Source organism: Etheostoma spectabile, unplaced genomic scaffold (genome assembly GCF_008692095.1).
Source record: "Etheostoma spectabile isolate EspeVRDwgs_2016 unplaced genomic scaffold, UIUC_Espe_1.0 scaffold395, whole genome shotgun sequence".
NCBI classification, from domain to species: Eukaryota; Metazoa; Chordata; class Actinopteri; order Perciformes; family Percidae; genus Etheostoma; species Etheostoma spectabile.
The window spans coordinates 157,773-170,982 of record NW_022605600.1 but is presented as its reverse complement, the minus strand read 5'-3'; the positions used below and the strand labels follow the sequence as shown (position 1 = coordinate 170,982).

Sequence of the window (13,210 nt, the reverse complement as noted above, 5' to 3'; positions counted from 1 at the left end):
CAGAGAATATTCAAATAAAATTGAACAAGAAAAGTAATAAGCCAGGTCAATTTTGTTTACATGCTCATGTTATGTTGCTAAATGTTACCATGGCTCCCAAGTCTTTTTTATGGGAAGTTTGGTTTCTTTCTTTTCTTATGACTTTGTCTCTCTCTGTCTTTTTATTCTCACTTATTGTACACAAACATTTGAACTTAAGTTGTAAATATATTTAATGATTTTTTTAAATTAATTTGAAACAATAAATGTGACTTTGTACAAACAGGGGCATACCGGTACTTTTTGTTGTCCAATGGTGTGACGGAAGTCCGTGGTGTGACAAACTGATTTCAGTGGAAAAGGCATTTTATGCACAAATTGATTAAAAAGTATTGACTACTATAATAATGATATAATCTTATGCACACTAAGGATGGATTAAGTTTTGTTAGGTTTTATAGTATTTATAAATAATCTAGACCTTTGGGTAAAGTCCCCATGTGTACATCTATAGTCGGAAAATAACATGATTGTGAATTGTATTGGTTACTTTTGATGTGGGAATATAATTGGGACAAACGATAAGGATTGTGATATTGTCTTATCCTCCACAATTTCTGAATTAAAAATTACATTAAAATGTTGTCACACCGGTGGACAATATTTGGGACTACCACACAAAGTTATAAAATACAAAATAATAAGGAATTAGAAAGGGACACATTCAGTTTTAATTTATTCACATATTAAGCAATATAATTATGTGTCATTTGACAAAAATTTTATAAATATATTTTTTTCCACTTTGGATTTGAGTTCACGTCAACCACCCAGATACCAAAAGCGGGAGGGAACGTGGGTTAATATGTGGATTAATACTTGGATGTCTACACAACTGTGTGAGTTGATTGACTTCAAAAAGTTCACCACTTTACTCGAACCAAAGTTCAAAACACCTGTTGATGACTTCTTTAGTCTGTTGGCTATTTAGGTTTTTCTCCTGAAACACGTCAAACACATTCTGCACTTACAGCTGCATCTTGTGTAGACTGTTTACAGATCTGCTCTCATCATCATATGTACATTGTTTATACTGGTGTTATTGTTGAATACATTGTAAATACATATTTCTAAAATTGTATGATGTTTTTCTTGCGTTTTGATTACACAATACTTTTTCTGACCTTTTTAAATCCCCTGACAAATAACCCATATTACAAAAAAGACTAAAACTAATAAAAACTAAAGTGAATTTGAAAACAAAAAAACAAAGTAAAAACAAAATAAAAATAAAAACTAATGATAAAATGAACTATAATAACCTTGGTTTGGTACTGCCAATTGGTTTTGTCTAGAGAGAGAGAGAATCCATGCATCCATGCCTGGCTGAACATATGCAGAAATTATGTGGTAGTTGATAGTAACCTTCTCCCACCTTCGTGTGTTAAGTTACTTTCATGCAGGAGAAGAGGAGTTTCGAACAGAGTTCAAAGTGCCTCCGTTCCAGGACTGTGTTCTCTGTTTTTTGGGTTTCTCAGATGAAGAGAAGGCCAACATGGAAGAGAGGACCCTCAAACATGGTCAGTGTCGCAGTATAGGGTTACAGGGATCTGTCAAAGTTTTGCAGGTTTTTTGTTGTTATTTGGTTGTCTTTTGGCTGAGCAACACGCTATTACATAACAAAATGTTTACACTTATGTTGTACACTTGTACTCTGTAGACAGACACACTATTACATTACTAAACAGTGCGTTCACTTATGTTGTACATTTGTACTACTTTAAAAATACATTTATAAAATTACCTATATTACCTTCAAAACTTGTTGGATACTCAGTATTGTTCTTGTTAGAGTGCAATGTGGACTGTCTAAATGAATCCAAAGCTTGTACGCCTAGTTACAAATGCTAAGCTATGATTGGACAATGGTGAAAGTGACTGGTCAATTTTGGCTTAAGACATTCACACCTACATTCGTAGGTAAAGTTGATATATTTATAAAAAAAGGCATATGTGTGTATTTTTAATCATTGATTTTCTATGTTTAAGGTGGCACTTATCTTGAGGTTAAAGATGAGAGGTCTACACATATGGTGGTGGAGGAAAACTCTGTAAAGGAGTTGCCATTTTCTCCCTCCAAGAAACTCTTTGTGGTCAAACAAGAGGTATGTAGTTTTTAAATTTTTTTTTTTTTTTTTTTTTTTAGAAATAATTTTTTTCTGAGCTTTTTCTGAAGACAAAAAAGTTAGATACCTCTGTGATACTGGTCAAGCACCATCTTGACCTAACAGAATAATCAGTGTACTCTAAGATTTTGCAAGAGGAAGATACCAATACAAGGGAGACAAGGAAAGAATACGTAATCCTCTCATTTTTTTCCTTCTATATAGAATGCTAAATTATCTGATAAGGATTTCTTTTAGATCAAACCTCAGTAGATAGTCTCTAGTCTCTCTCTCTCTCTTTCTGTGCTGTCATAGAGAGGAATCAATAATAGATTTCCCCATTCCCGTGGATGAATAATTTGAGCCGAGGTCGAGTTGTACCTACCTATTTTACCTACCTCTGTCCTAACCCAGGGGTCTGTAAAAACAGTTTACTCTTTTCTATGGTAGTGGTTCTGGGGAAGCATTCAGATGGACGCTCGGGCAGGAGAGTCCATGTACCTCTATGAGAAGGTGAGTGCATTTTGAATAATTTTAATGTATGTGTATTAAAGGGTATACATATATATTTTATTTTTTAAACATTTCCGCATTCATTTGTGTCTAATTGACAGATGTGACCAAACATCTTTGAAATTGGTTCAGTATTGACAGTTACAATTGACTTTACAGATAGAGTAGGTCTTGACCACACTATGATTTACAAAGAACCAATAATTTCCCACAAGCAAGCATTTGTGAGACAGTTGCAAGGAAAACCTTCCTTTTAGACAGATACCTCGGACAGGCCCAGTCTCCAGGTGGGAGGCCATCTGCTGCTGCTAGTTTGGACACAGAGAGACTGATACAGATATGCATGATATGAGTCATAACAATTGTCGTAGTTGGCAATAAGTGAGTAACAATAAAGATAATCAAACTATGACTAAAATAATAATAGTAGCAGTGCAGGGCGTCGAGCAGGATCACGGCTGGAGCTGCCAAAAACAAACCACCTGAACCACCAATGATAATGTTCCGCTTGAGAGAGAAATTCACACCCTGCCTGCTTTCAACCTCCTTGCACCTGGCCAGTCCATAATACAATACCACAGTCAGTCTCACCCAAATCATCTTCTAAGGAGATTAATTGGGCATTTTTATCAAGTTAAAAAAAGTAAATGTTCAAATAAGAAAAAATCTGCAGTTAAATGGGCCGAAAAAATATTTAATAGTGCAGAATCTCACTTTTGCCTGACTCTGCACTATTAAATATTTTTATCAAGTTACTACACCCTTAAAGCATGACATATGCCTACCTCGTTTGTTGGTGAAAACAGGTCTAACATTTTACTATATCATATTTTGCAAAACATGCAGCTTGTCTTTATGTTGCTTTTTTTTTTTTTTACTCCTCTTGTATTCATCTTGTCCCTATACCTGTTTTTTTGTCCCATTTAACTTCAGAGCGACAGCCCCGCCATGAAGAAGGCAGTTTCCCTCCTGTCCCTCACCACTCCCAACAGTAACCGTAAGCGTCGCCGTCTCAAGGACACACTGGCTCAGCTTACCAAGGAGACGGAAATCTCCCCTTTCCCTCCACCACGCAAAAGGCCGTCAGCAGAGCATTCCCTGTCTGTGGGTTCTCTGCTGGATATATCTAATACCCCTGAGACATGCAAGGCCTTGGCAGGTAAGAAAAAAAATGGAGGACTGGAAAACACCTGCATGATCCAACCCTAAACGAGATGAACCCCTCTTAATTTCAGAAGACAGAGTAGGGAACCGTTCAGAGAGCAATGGCGAAAATACTGTGACCAGGAATAGGATGAGAAGAAGGAAAACCAGGGAAAGGATGATTAGGACAGACGAGAGGAGGAAAAGGTCCTACCCTGGTACAAGTACTCTTCAACAACCAGAGGAGGAGCAGCAGCTGCTGCCAGTAACTTCTGCAGGTCAGGTTTTGCTTCCAGAGTACAAGTTTAGGTTACTTGTCAGTGAATAAATGCAACACCTTCTCAAGACCAAAGCCAAGATCCTGTCTTGCTTGCCACTTGCTGATTAAGGTGAAGGATGTTAAGCCCAAAGTTAGCAACAACTTCAGCCCAGGCTCACTTCAGGTAGACTGACCTATAAGGTGGACCAGAAATAGGGTTGGGTATCATCTTTTTTTTTTTCGATTCTGGTGCTAAAAAGATACTTATAAAACTGCTGGTGTCTAAACGGTACCAGTACCTATACTTAGGAAAAGTTGTTTCTCTGACAGGGTTAGCAGTGGCAGTGGTCACTGTGTCTCAAAGTGCAGCTAGGCTACTCTGTGTCTTTACAAGTTTTTGTCTTCAGAGCACAGGCATTTAAGTGACCAGGAAATGTGGCACTAAAATAAGATTTGCTATTTGGCCCGGTAGATACGGGGAGATATTGTTGTTTACGAACCATACTGGCACCGGATTTCAATACTCAACCCCAACAAGCTAATCCGCATTTAAATAACAAGCCACTCCTCCAAGTTTTGCTCAGCAACACCTTGCACAATTCTTGTAATTCCATAAGTGTTTCGGAAGCCTCCCAGAAGCATCTCTCTGCTCTTCTCTGTTAAAAATGGGCACCTGTATTCTCATCGGTTATTTTTCATGCTGCCCCAGCACGGCACAGATCAAGTCAAGCAATGGACAGGAGGCGGAACCGTCGTAGAGATTAGTTCACTGTTCAACATGCCATGCTCTTTTCTAATTACACAGAGATCTGATGTAGAATAATTTTGTTAGCAGGCTTCTCATTCAACCAGCACAGACTGGTGCTTATACTGGTAATTACGGATTAGGTAATGATGAACCTGATTTTTGTCAGATTGTAACAGATGTAGCTTATTTTGTTTTATTCAGTAACGTTTTAATTAAACGTTTGGCTATTGTTTGGTTAATGTGATCCCTGCCAAATGGTATTTTTCTTATTAAAGGCGGATTATTAGTTATGACCGTAGTTGATATTGCACTATAAAAGCAATACATTGTGCAACCCTAATATACTGCCTGTCATGTTCCTCCAGAGAGTTCAAAGCCATCCAAGAGTTCGACTCCACTTCTATCCAAGCAGTCAGCCAGATGGCAGGTCTTGAAAGAACTCTACCAGACTGAGAGCAACTATGTGGACATTTTAAGCACCATCCTACAGGTAGGTGTGTGTGTGTGTGTGTGTGTGTGTGTGTGTGTGTGTGTGTGTGTGTGTGTGTGTGTGTGTGTGTGTGTGTGTGTGTGTGTGTGTGTGTGTGTGTGTGTGTGTGTGTGTGTGTGTGTGTGTGTGTGTGTGTGTGTGTGTGTGTGTGTGTGTGTTAGCACAATGTTGACAATTCTTACTCACAGGCTGGCCAAATGGTTGCCCCTGACAACAGTTTGAGGCTTTGCTACACTCATTAAAGGCGTGTGTTTGCATGCTCTCTCTTGGCCTGTTTTATCAAATGGTCCCAGCAGAGACCAGAGGAGAAAATGACCTACCTGTCAATCTCTCTTATTGTCTTTCCCCCAATCTTTTAGTCTTTTTTTCTTTTATATCTACCTTAGACTTCGACATCCTTTTCATTCTTTCTCAACCTCTCTTGCTGTCTTTCTGCCTTTAAAATATCTATCCTTGATTTATTTTTGTCATCTCCCTCTCTCTTTTTATCTGTCTTCTCTATTGTATTCTACTGGGTTAAACTCTTCCTTGTCCTCACAAAAAGCTGTCTGGTTTTAACTTAATCTGGGAATTAAGGTTAACCCCTTAGTCTTGTGAACTTCTGTCTTGAATCTCAAACAACCTCACTACATGCTGCTATAGCTCCTCTCCCGTGCCATTTATCAAAGTAAAACAATTGAGGCTGACCCCATAATAATGTAGTAATTTATGCATGCATGAGTCATAGTGCTGGTGATTACTGCCTATTTTATGATTAATCCATGCTCCCTCTTCACTTCACAGCTAGCCAGAAGGGAAACTACACTTGATGTATTTTTCTGAGTTCATCAGTTCCTTATACTAAGGCAGCATATATTATTTTAGGGCAACTAAATTGCTCGCTTAGTGTATGCGGAGTTGATGGTCCAACACTTCCAATATGAAACTGGCTAGACCGGGGGCTACTCACAGTTCGGTACAATGGAGGGAAAAGCAAAACAAAAGAGCAGAAGGCGGACTTCCGGTTGCGCAATGTGGTGTTGAGACGTGCGTTGCCTGTGCTCCGATCACTTTCTGATTATTATTTCCAGAACACACTCTATCTGTACCCACCCTTAAGTTTTTGAGAGTGGCGTAAATTGTAGCTACTCGAGCGCGACAAGAAGATGAGCAAGGTGAGGAGAAACAGCGGTAAGGCGTCGACTCAGGCTCCGTGTCAGAGTGCTAAAGGCTTTGCTAGCAACATGGCGGACATTCCTGCATCTCCACTAACCACTGACACGCTGATCCGGGAACTTGAAAAATTTAGGAAAACCATGACTGGTGAACTCACATCTTTACTGAACGACTCTCTGGAACCTATTCGCTCATCAGTCCAATCGATTGAGACAACCCTGACGTCTCAAGCATCCACAATCAGAGAAATGGAAACTAGCCTGTCTGACCACAGCGGTCGGATAACCCAGGTGGAACACGACGTGGGTCAGCTACAATCTAATTTAAAGTTAGTCATTCAAGAAAATGCTGCGCTCAAGGCTAAAGTGGAAGATTTGGAATCAAGATCGAAGCGTCAAAACCTCCGGTGCTGGATTACCATAACCTTGAAGGAAGGACTAGTTATTTGGTGTGCTAAAATGTTTTCTTCTCTGCTTGGTGAATTACTCTCTGCCCCGCCGGAGCTTGACCGCGCTCGTAGAAGCCTTTAGCCCAAGCCTCGGCCGGGAGATCCGCCGCGACCTTTTATAGTGAGATTCCACAGATACTCGAGAAGAGATTGTGCGGAACTGGGCCAAAACCCATTAGAGACATTTCCTACAACAGTATCAAATCCGCATTTCGAGGACTCAGTGTGGCTGTGGCAAAGAGACGCTCAGCATTCAACGGATCAAAGGGCTTCTCTACAAACGAGGAGTGAAGTTCGGCATGCTGTATCCAGCCCTTCTCCGTGTCACCTATGGCAACAGAGAACGCATCTTCGACTCCGCTGGAGACGCCGAAGCATTCTTCCAAGAGCGCATCCTTTCCTCGGAGAAGTGTACTGCGGAAGTACGCTGAATCAACCATACAGGATCATTGCTAACCTCAGGTGACAGGCTCAGCTGTGCTTGCCGGCAATCTAAAGTGATTTGTTTTGTCTTTGCTCTTGCATGCACCCTCGTTTTGATGAAAACATTAATAGTACTGACCTTGACTTAAAATCTTGTTAATTTTAATTTTTAATTTGTTTTTTGTTTTTTTTCTCTAACTTTCATTAACAAGTTTTTTCAAGTGACTGTTGCCTTGCCTGTGTTATGGACGTTCTGTTTCCATTATAAAATTGGGTTACAGCTGTCATGCTGCGCCACCTTGTGGCTTGTGGTTAGTGCTGCGCAAAAATGCTTGTACTGCCTTTGCTTATCTTACTCAAGTTTCCGAGTAATTTATACAACTTATGGTGTAATATAATCACAATATTAGGAGCAGATAACACCACATGAAAAATCGGTTGTATGTACGTCGACTGTGGCTGCTCGCCGCTTCCTATGGACGGGCATCAGATGTTTGTACTATGTTTCCAGTTGGTTTGTTGGGCTTTGTGTGTGGGTTGGGGTGGGCAAGGGGGACGTCCCATTTTATTTCCTCATACTGTTGGTTCTTTTTTTTCTTTTTTCTTTTTTTTCCCTCTCTCTTTCTTTCTTTCACTATACCATAGACCATTGCTTATGGAAGAATACTTGGCGGTTTCCAATCAGAGGGTCACAACTTACTGCTACTTTTAGCTAAGACAGTATAATGACAAATGCCAGCATGACACCCAGGCGGTTTTAAACGGGCAAATATTAAGATATTACCTGGATGTACGTGGCTTGGGAGGGCAATAACGTTCTAAGTTTTCTCACACTTAAAGAACCTTTCCGCTGATGTCGTCTTCCTGCGGAGACACACCTACGCATATATGATCATCTGAGACTGCGTAAGCCTTGGGTCGGACAAGTCTTTCACTCCAATTTTTAATAGTAATCTAGAGGCACCGCAATTCATTCATAAACGAGTCAAGTTCATCCCAGATACATCACTTGTGATCCAGGTGTCGTTATGTTTGTAATTTCAGGTATGCTTTTCAAACACCTGTTGTTTTTAGCAAACGTGTACGCCCCCCATGACAGCCAAATTTTGTCCACAATCTTTTCACATATACCAAATTTGGATACTCACAAGTTAATATTAGAGGGGACTTCATTGTGTTACTAACCCTGTTAGTGATCGCTCTAACTCCAAAACAGCCACGCCACTGCAATGTGTAAGACTCTATCGGCCTTTATGGATCAATTGGCTGTGTTGACCCCTGGCGTTTCTTTCACCCCAGTGTAAGGATTTTCTTATTACTCCATGTCCATCAGGTTACACTCCCGTATTGACACTTCTTATTGACAAAGCTCTTCTATCTTCTGTTAGTTCCACACATACACTGCCATTGTCATCTCTGCCACACGCCCCCACATTAGATCTTTGTTTCCCGTCAAGCTCGCATAGGCATCAAGGAGGATGGAGGTTCATTCAGGCTTACTTGCTAACGCAGATTTCTGTGATTTTGTTTTCCACAACATAGATTCATTCTTAAAACAAACCGGTCTGATCACGTATCCCCATCGCTCCTATGGGAAACGCTAAAAGCGTTTATTCGTGGGTCATTATATCTTCAGTCACATTTAACCAAAATAGAAAATTGAAACAGCGAGAACTATGGACGCAATATTAGATTAGACAGACAGCAGGCCGCAGCAATCATCCAGCTTTGGCAACCAAGCGCCTCAGTTGCAAAATGATTCAATTTATTATCACAGGAAGGCAGAATATCTCTAAGACGTACAAGAGCGACTTATTATGAGCATGGGGATAAGGCTGGCCGCATTCTAGCCTCACAATTGTCGACGTCAATGCCTGCCCGCTTCATATCACAATCTCTGACTCTTCTCAAACCTAACTACTGCCCCATCAAGTATAAACTCAGAATTTCTTCCTTTTATTCCACGCTCTACAAATCACAGCCCCCTCCTACACCTCTGTTATGGACTCTTTTCTTAACAACTTAGACATTCAACTGTAATGAAGAACTGCAAAACGTTTAGATGACACCCCTAAGTCTAGGAGAAATCACTTCCTGCATTTCTCAAATGCAAGAATAAAACCCTGCCCAGATGTTACCCAGTGGAGTTCTTTAAAAATTCTCTGCACAGCTTCGCTCCTATACTTTTAGAAGTCTACAACGATTCTCTGGAACGCGTGTTTTTTGCCTCCAACACCTCAATCAGGCTTTGATTTCTCTAATGTAAAGAAGGATAAGGACCCTAATCTATGTGGTAGCTATAGACTCATAAGCTTGCTTAACATGATGTAAGCTGCTGGCAAAGTCTGGGCGTAGACTTGAGACTTGCCTCCCATATCATTTCAGAAGACCAAACAGGTTTTATCCTTGGCCGTCAGCTGTCCAGTATGTGCGAAGGCTTTTGAGTGTGATTCTCTCTCCCTCTGCTTCTCCATCCCCAAGATAGTGATTTCCCTGGATGCGAGAAGGCGTTCGACCGTGTAATGGCAATATTTATTTGCGGTTCTACATAAATTTGGTTTCGCCCCCAAATTCATCTCTTGGATTCGCCTATTGTACACTGCCCCCGTAGCTAGCGTCAAAACGAACTCTGACGTTTCTTCTCCCTTCCCTCTCACACGTGCACTCGTCAGGGATGCCCCCTTTCACCTTCACTATTTGCACTGGCCATCGAACCCCTGTCTATTGCTCTCAGGGCTCCCCACATCTCAGGTATACTAAGAGGAGGCATGGAGCACAGAGTGTCACGTGTTTGCCGATGACCTATTCTATATGTACAGACCCTGTAAAGTGTTGATGCAATAGTGGATCTGCGAAGACTTTTGGCACGTTCTCAGGGTACAAACTGAATATTGCAAAAGTCTCCTGTTCCCTGTTAATCAGTCCGCCAAATCCTTTCTCCCGGAGTCCTGCCCTTCTACTTTTCCCCCAATGGTTTTAAATATTTAGGCGTGAATATCTCTCATTCTCTAAGTTCCCTTAAAAAAATAATTTCATTAAACTGACTGAATATCAACTAGACCTTCAAAGATGGCGCACACTACCCCTCTCACTTTGGCCGAATGGAAACAATCAAAATGAATTTTTTGCCTCGAATACTTTTTCTTTTTCAGACCCTCCCTCTTTTTCTTCCCAAATTGTTTTTTTCAAAGCATTGGTATACATTATATCGTCCTTCCTCTGGCTGGCAAGAATCCAAGGTCCAGAAAAAATTTGGAGAGTCCCAAACTAGCAGGAGGTTTTGCCTTACCCATATGTGTTGTATTATTGGCCCGCTAACATCCAAATGCTGAAGAAATGGTGCCATAGCCCAGATATTGTGTGGTGTGCCATGGAAGCTAACTCTTGTACTTTAACCTCACTCCCTGCATTACTGTTTGCACCCCTTCCTATGCGACCCTCCCAATACACCAATAACCCTGTTGTTCTCTCATCACTGAAAATCTGGAAACAGTTCAGGACTCACTTTGGATTAAAATCCCCTTCTGTCCTCATCCCCATATGCAACAACCATCTGTTTTTACCTTCCAGCATAGACAAAACATTTACACGTTGGAAGAGGATGGGCCTGGTCTCTTTTAGTGACCTTTACATAGATAAGGCCTTTGGAAATATGGCCAACCTTTCTGCAAAATTTGGGACTCCAAAAGTGGATCTATTCAGATATTTCCAGTTGCGCAATTTCACCAAAACACACTTTACCTCATTTCCTGTATTACCTGAAAAAACTCTGTTAGAAGGTATCATGTCCTCCTCAGCATCACAAAATAACATCTCCTCAATATATAGTCTCCTTTCATCTCAACTCTCCCCTCCTTCAGGGCTTAGGGGTGTTTGGGAAAGGGAGCTAGGTCTTGCACTAGATGAGGACTGGTGGAGAGAAGTTTTACTCAGAATTCATAGTACTTACATCTGTGCACGTATGAGACTCATTCAATTTAAAGTGGTCTTCAGACTTCCCTACACAAGGGCCAGACTGAAAAGACTATTCCCTGATACAGATGGTCTCTGCATCAGGTGCTCTCAATCTCCAGCAGACCATACACACACTTTTTTCTCCTGTCCTAAGCTACACTCTTTTTGGACATCCTTTTTTGACACCCTCTCTGTAGTCCTTAATATCCCTGTGTCCCCATGCCCCTTGATTGCTGTGTTTGGTGTGTCTCCCATTGTAGGAAGATTTAATAGCTACCAAGCTGATGTTATTGCATTTACCGCTCTGATAGCCAAACGTCAGATACTGCTACAGTGGAAGAGCCCAAAGCCGCCTAGCACAAAGTCCTGGTTAGACGATATATTGTCATTCTTACACCTAGAAAAAATCAAACATACTGTCAGAGGATCCCTGAAGAAATTTCATAAAACCTGGGACCCGCTCCTTTCCTATGCAAACTATCTATCCTGAGCCAATGGTAGTTAACCCCCCACTTTTTTTTTTTTTTTTTTTCTTTTTTTTTTTTTTTTCTTCCCCTTTTATTTTAATTTAATTTTACTTACTTGTTCATTTATTTTTTCTCCTTCTTGAGGGAGGGAGATGGGTGGGAAAGTTAGACAAATGGAAGATACATGTTCAATATCTGGTTAAAGAGTGACGGAGGGAGGGGATGGGTGGGAATGTATGTGTTTCTGTTCTGTTAAAAAAAGCAAAGAAATGTCAAACCTGGTACCCTTTGTTATTCCCAATACAGCCTGTAATAATTTATGAGGTTTTGACCAATAAACATACTTTGAAAAAAAAAAAAAGAGCAGAAGGCAGTTTTTTTATTGTCTCATGCTGTACCACCTAGTGTCATACAGTCTCTCCCCTGAGCTAGCTGCAACATCGTTAAGTGTGTAAAGTAAGATGTAAACGGTAAACAATAAGTACCACACATCATCTCCAGATTCCAATCGTAACTTGTAAACAATATGAGACAGCTATAAAACTGAAAACACAGCATCTTTTATTTATGAAAGTGCAAATTACAAAAATGGAAGGCACTACAGTTTGCCTCATGCGTGGACGGATGGCATGTTGTAACGAGGTTCAAGTACATACAGCAAATACTTGGAGCCAGGTTGCTCTACGAGTTAATATGGTCACAGTCAAGATATGTAAAAAAAATGTTTGGACCCTATTTGAATCTAAAGGCTGGTTAAGCACTGTAGGGAGGAGACGTTGGACAGTTTTTATTGTCTGCTAGCTCTGACTCACTCACTGGACTGTCGACATGTAGGCGGAGCTCGGGAGTTTCAGAGCTAAGGGGGGGGCTACAGATTAGTTGTCTCTAAAGAAACTCGTCTCTTACAGTAGTTCCGCATGACATTAATTAATTTGCAGGCATGTTTTATTTATTTTTATACCGTGTATTCTCAGTGTAAATCCATGTACTGAACCAAGACCGCCTGTACCATTTCGGTTCAATACAAATACATGTACCGTTCCACCCCTAGTCTTCTGTTTATACTCTTAAAGTGAGGTGTGTATGTCTGTCATACACAGAAATGGATCATAAAGTGTCTATATGTCTTTAACTTAAACTACCTACAGAAAGGAAACAACTCAATGTCAATGAACGTATTGGCATTCCTTGTTTCCCTCACCTGCGTCCTTTGATAACAGCTTACAGTAGATGCCTTTTCACAGCGCTGTGCTGACTCCAAAAACTGAAGAAACAACAATCCCAAAGTAATAGCTCATCCGCTTGCCTGCGACTTACACAATCCTACGCCATGTGTTCACTGCAGGTGTAGCCTGTTAAAAGATACACTCAGTGGCACACCCGGTCCGCATGTATTACCCATGCAGTACCCAAGGCGTAAGACCCTTATGCAAACATCTGGAATCAATAAATTAGGCTACCTCGTT

At 40.7% G+C, this 13,210-nt stretch overlaps 1 protein-coding gene across 3 annotated transcripts in view; it reads left to right on the top strand.

Annotated features, from left to right (window-relative positions):
* Positions 1 to 13,210, top strand: part of ect2 (epithelial cell transforming 2) — a 128,337-nt gene that overhangs the window by 32,649 nt on the left and 82,478 nt on the right. For all 3 annotated transcript variants that reach the window (XM_032511617.1, XM_032511619.1, XM_032511618.1), the window contains 6 exons: positions 1,429 to 1,559; positions 2,029 to 2,144; positions 2,595 to 2,657; positions 3,591 to 3,816; positions 3,893 to 4,078; positions 5,173 to 5,297. In XM_032511617.1, coding sequence (XP_032367508.1) covers positions 1,429 to 1,559; positions 2,029 to 2,144; positions 2,595 to 2,657; positions 3,591 to 3,816; positions 3,893 to 4,078; positions 5,173 to 5,297 — 847 coding nt within the window. The remainder of the gene's footprint in view (positions 1 to 1,428; positions 1,560 to 2,028; positions 2,145 to 2,594; positions 2,658 to 3,590; positions 3,817 to 3,892; positions 4,079 to 5,172; positions 5,298 to 13,210) is intronic.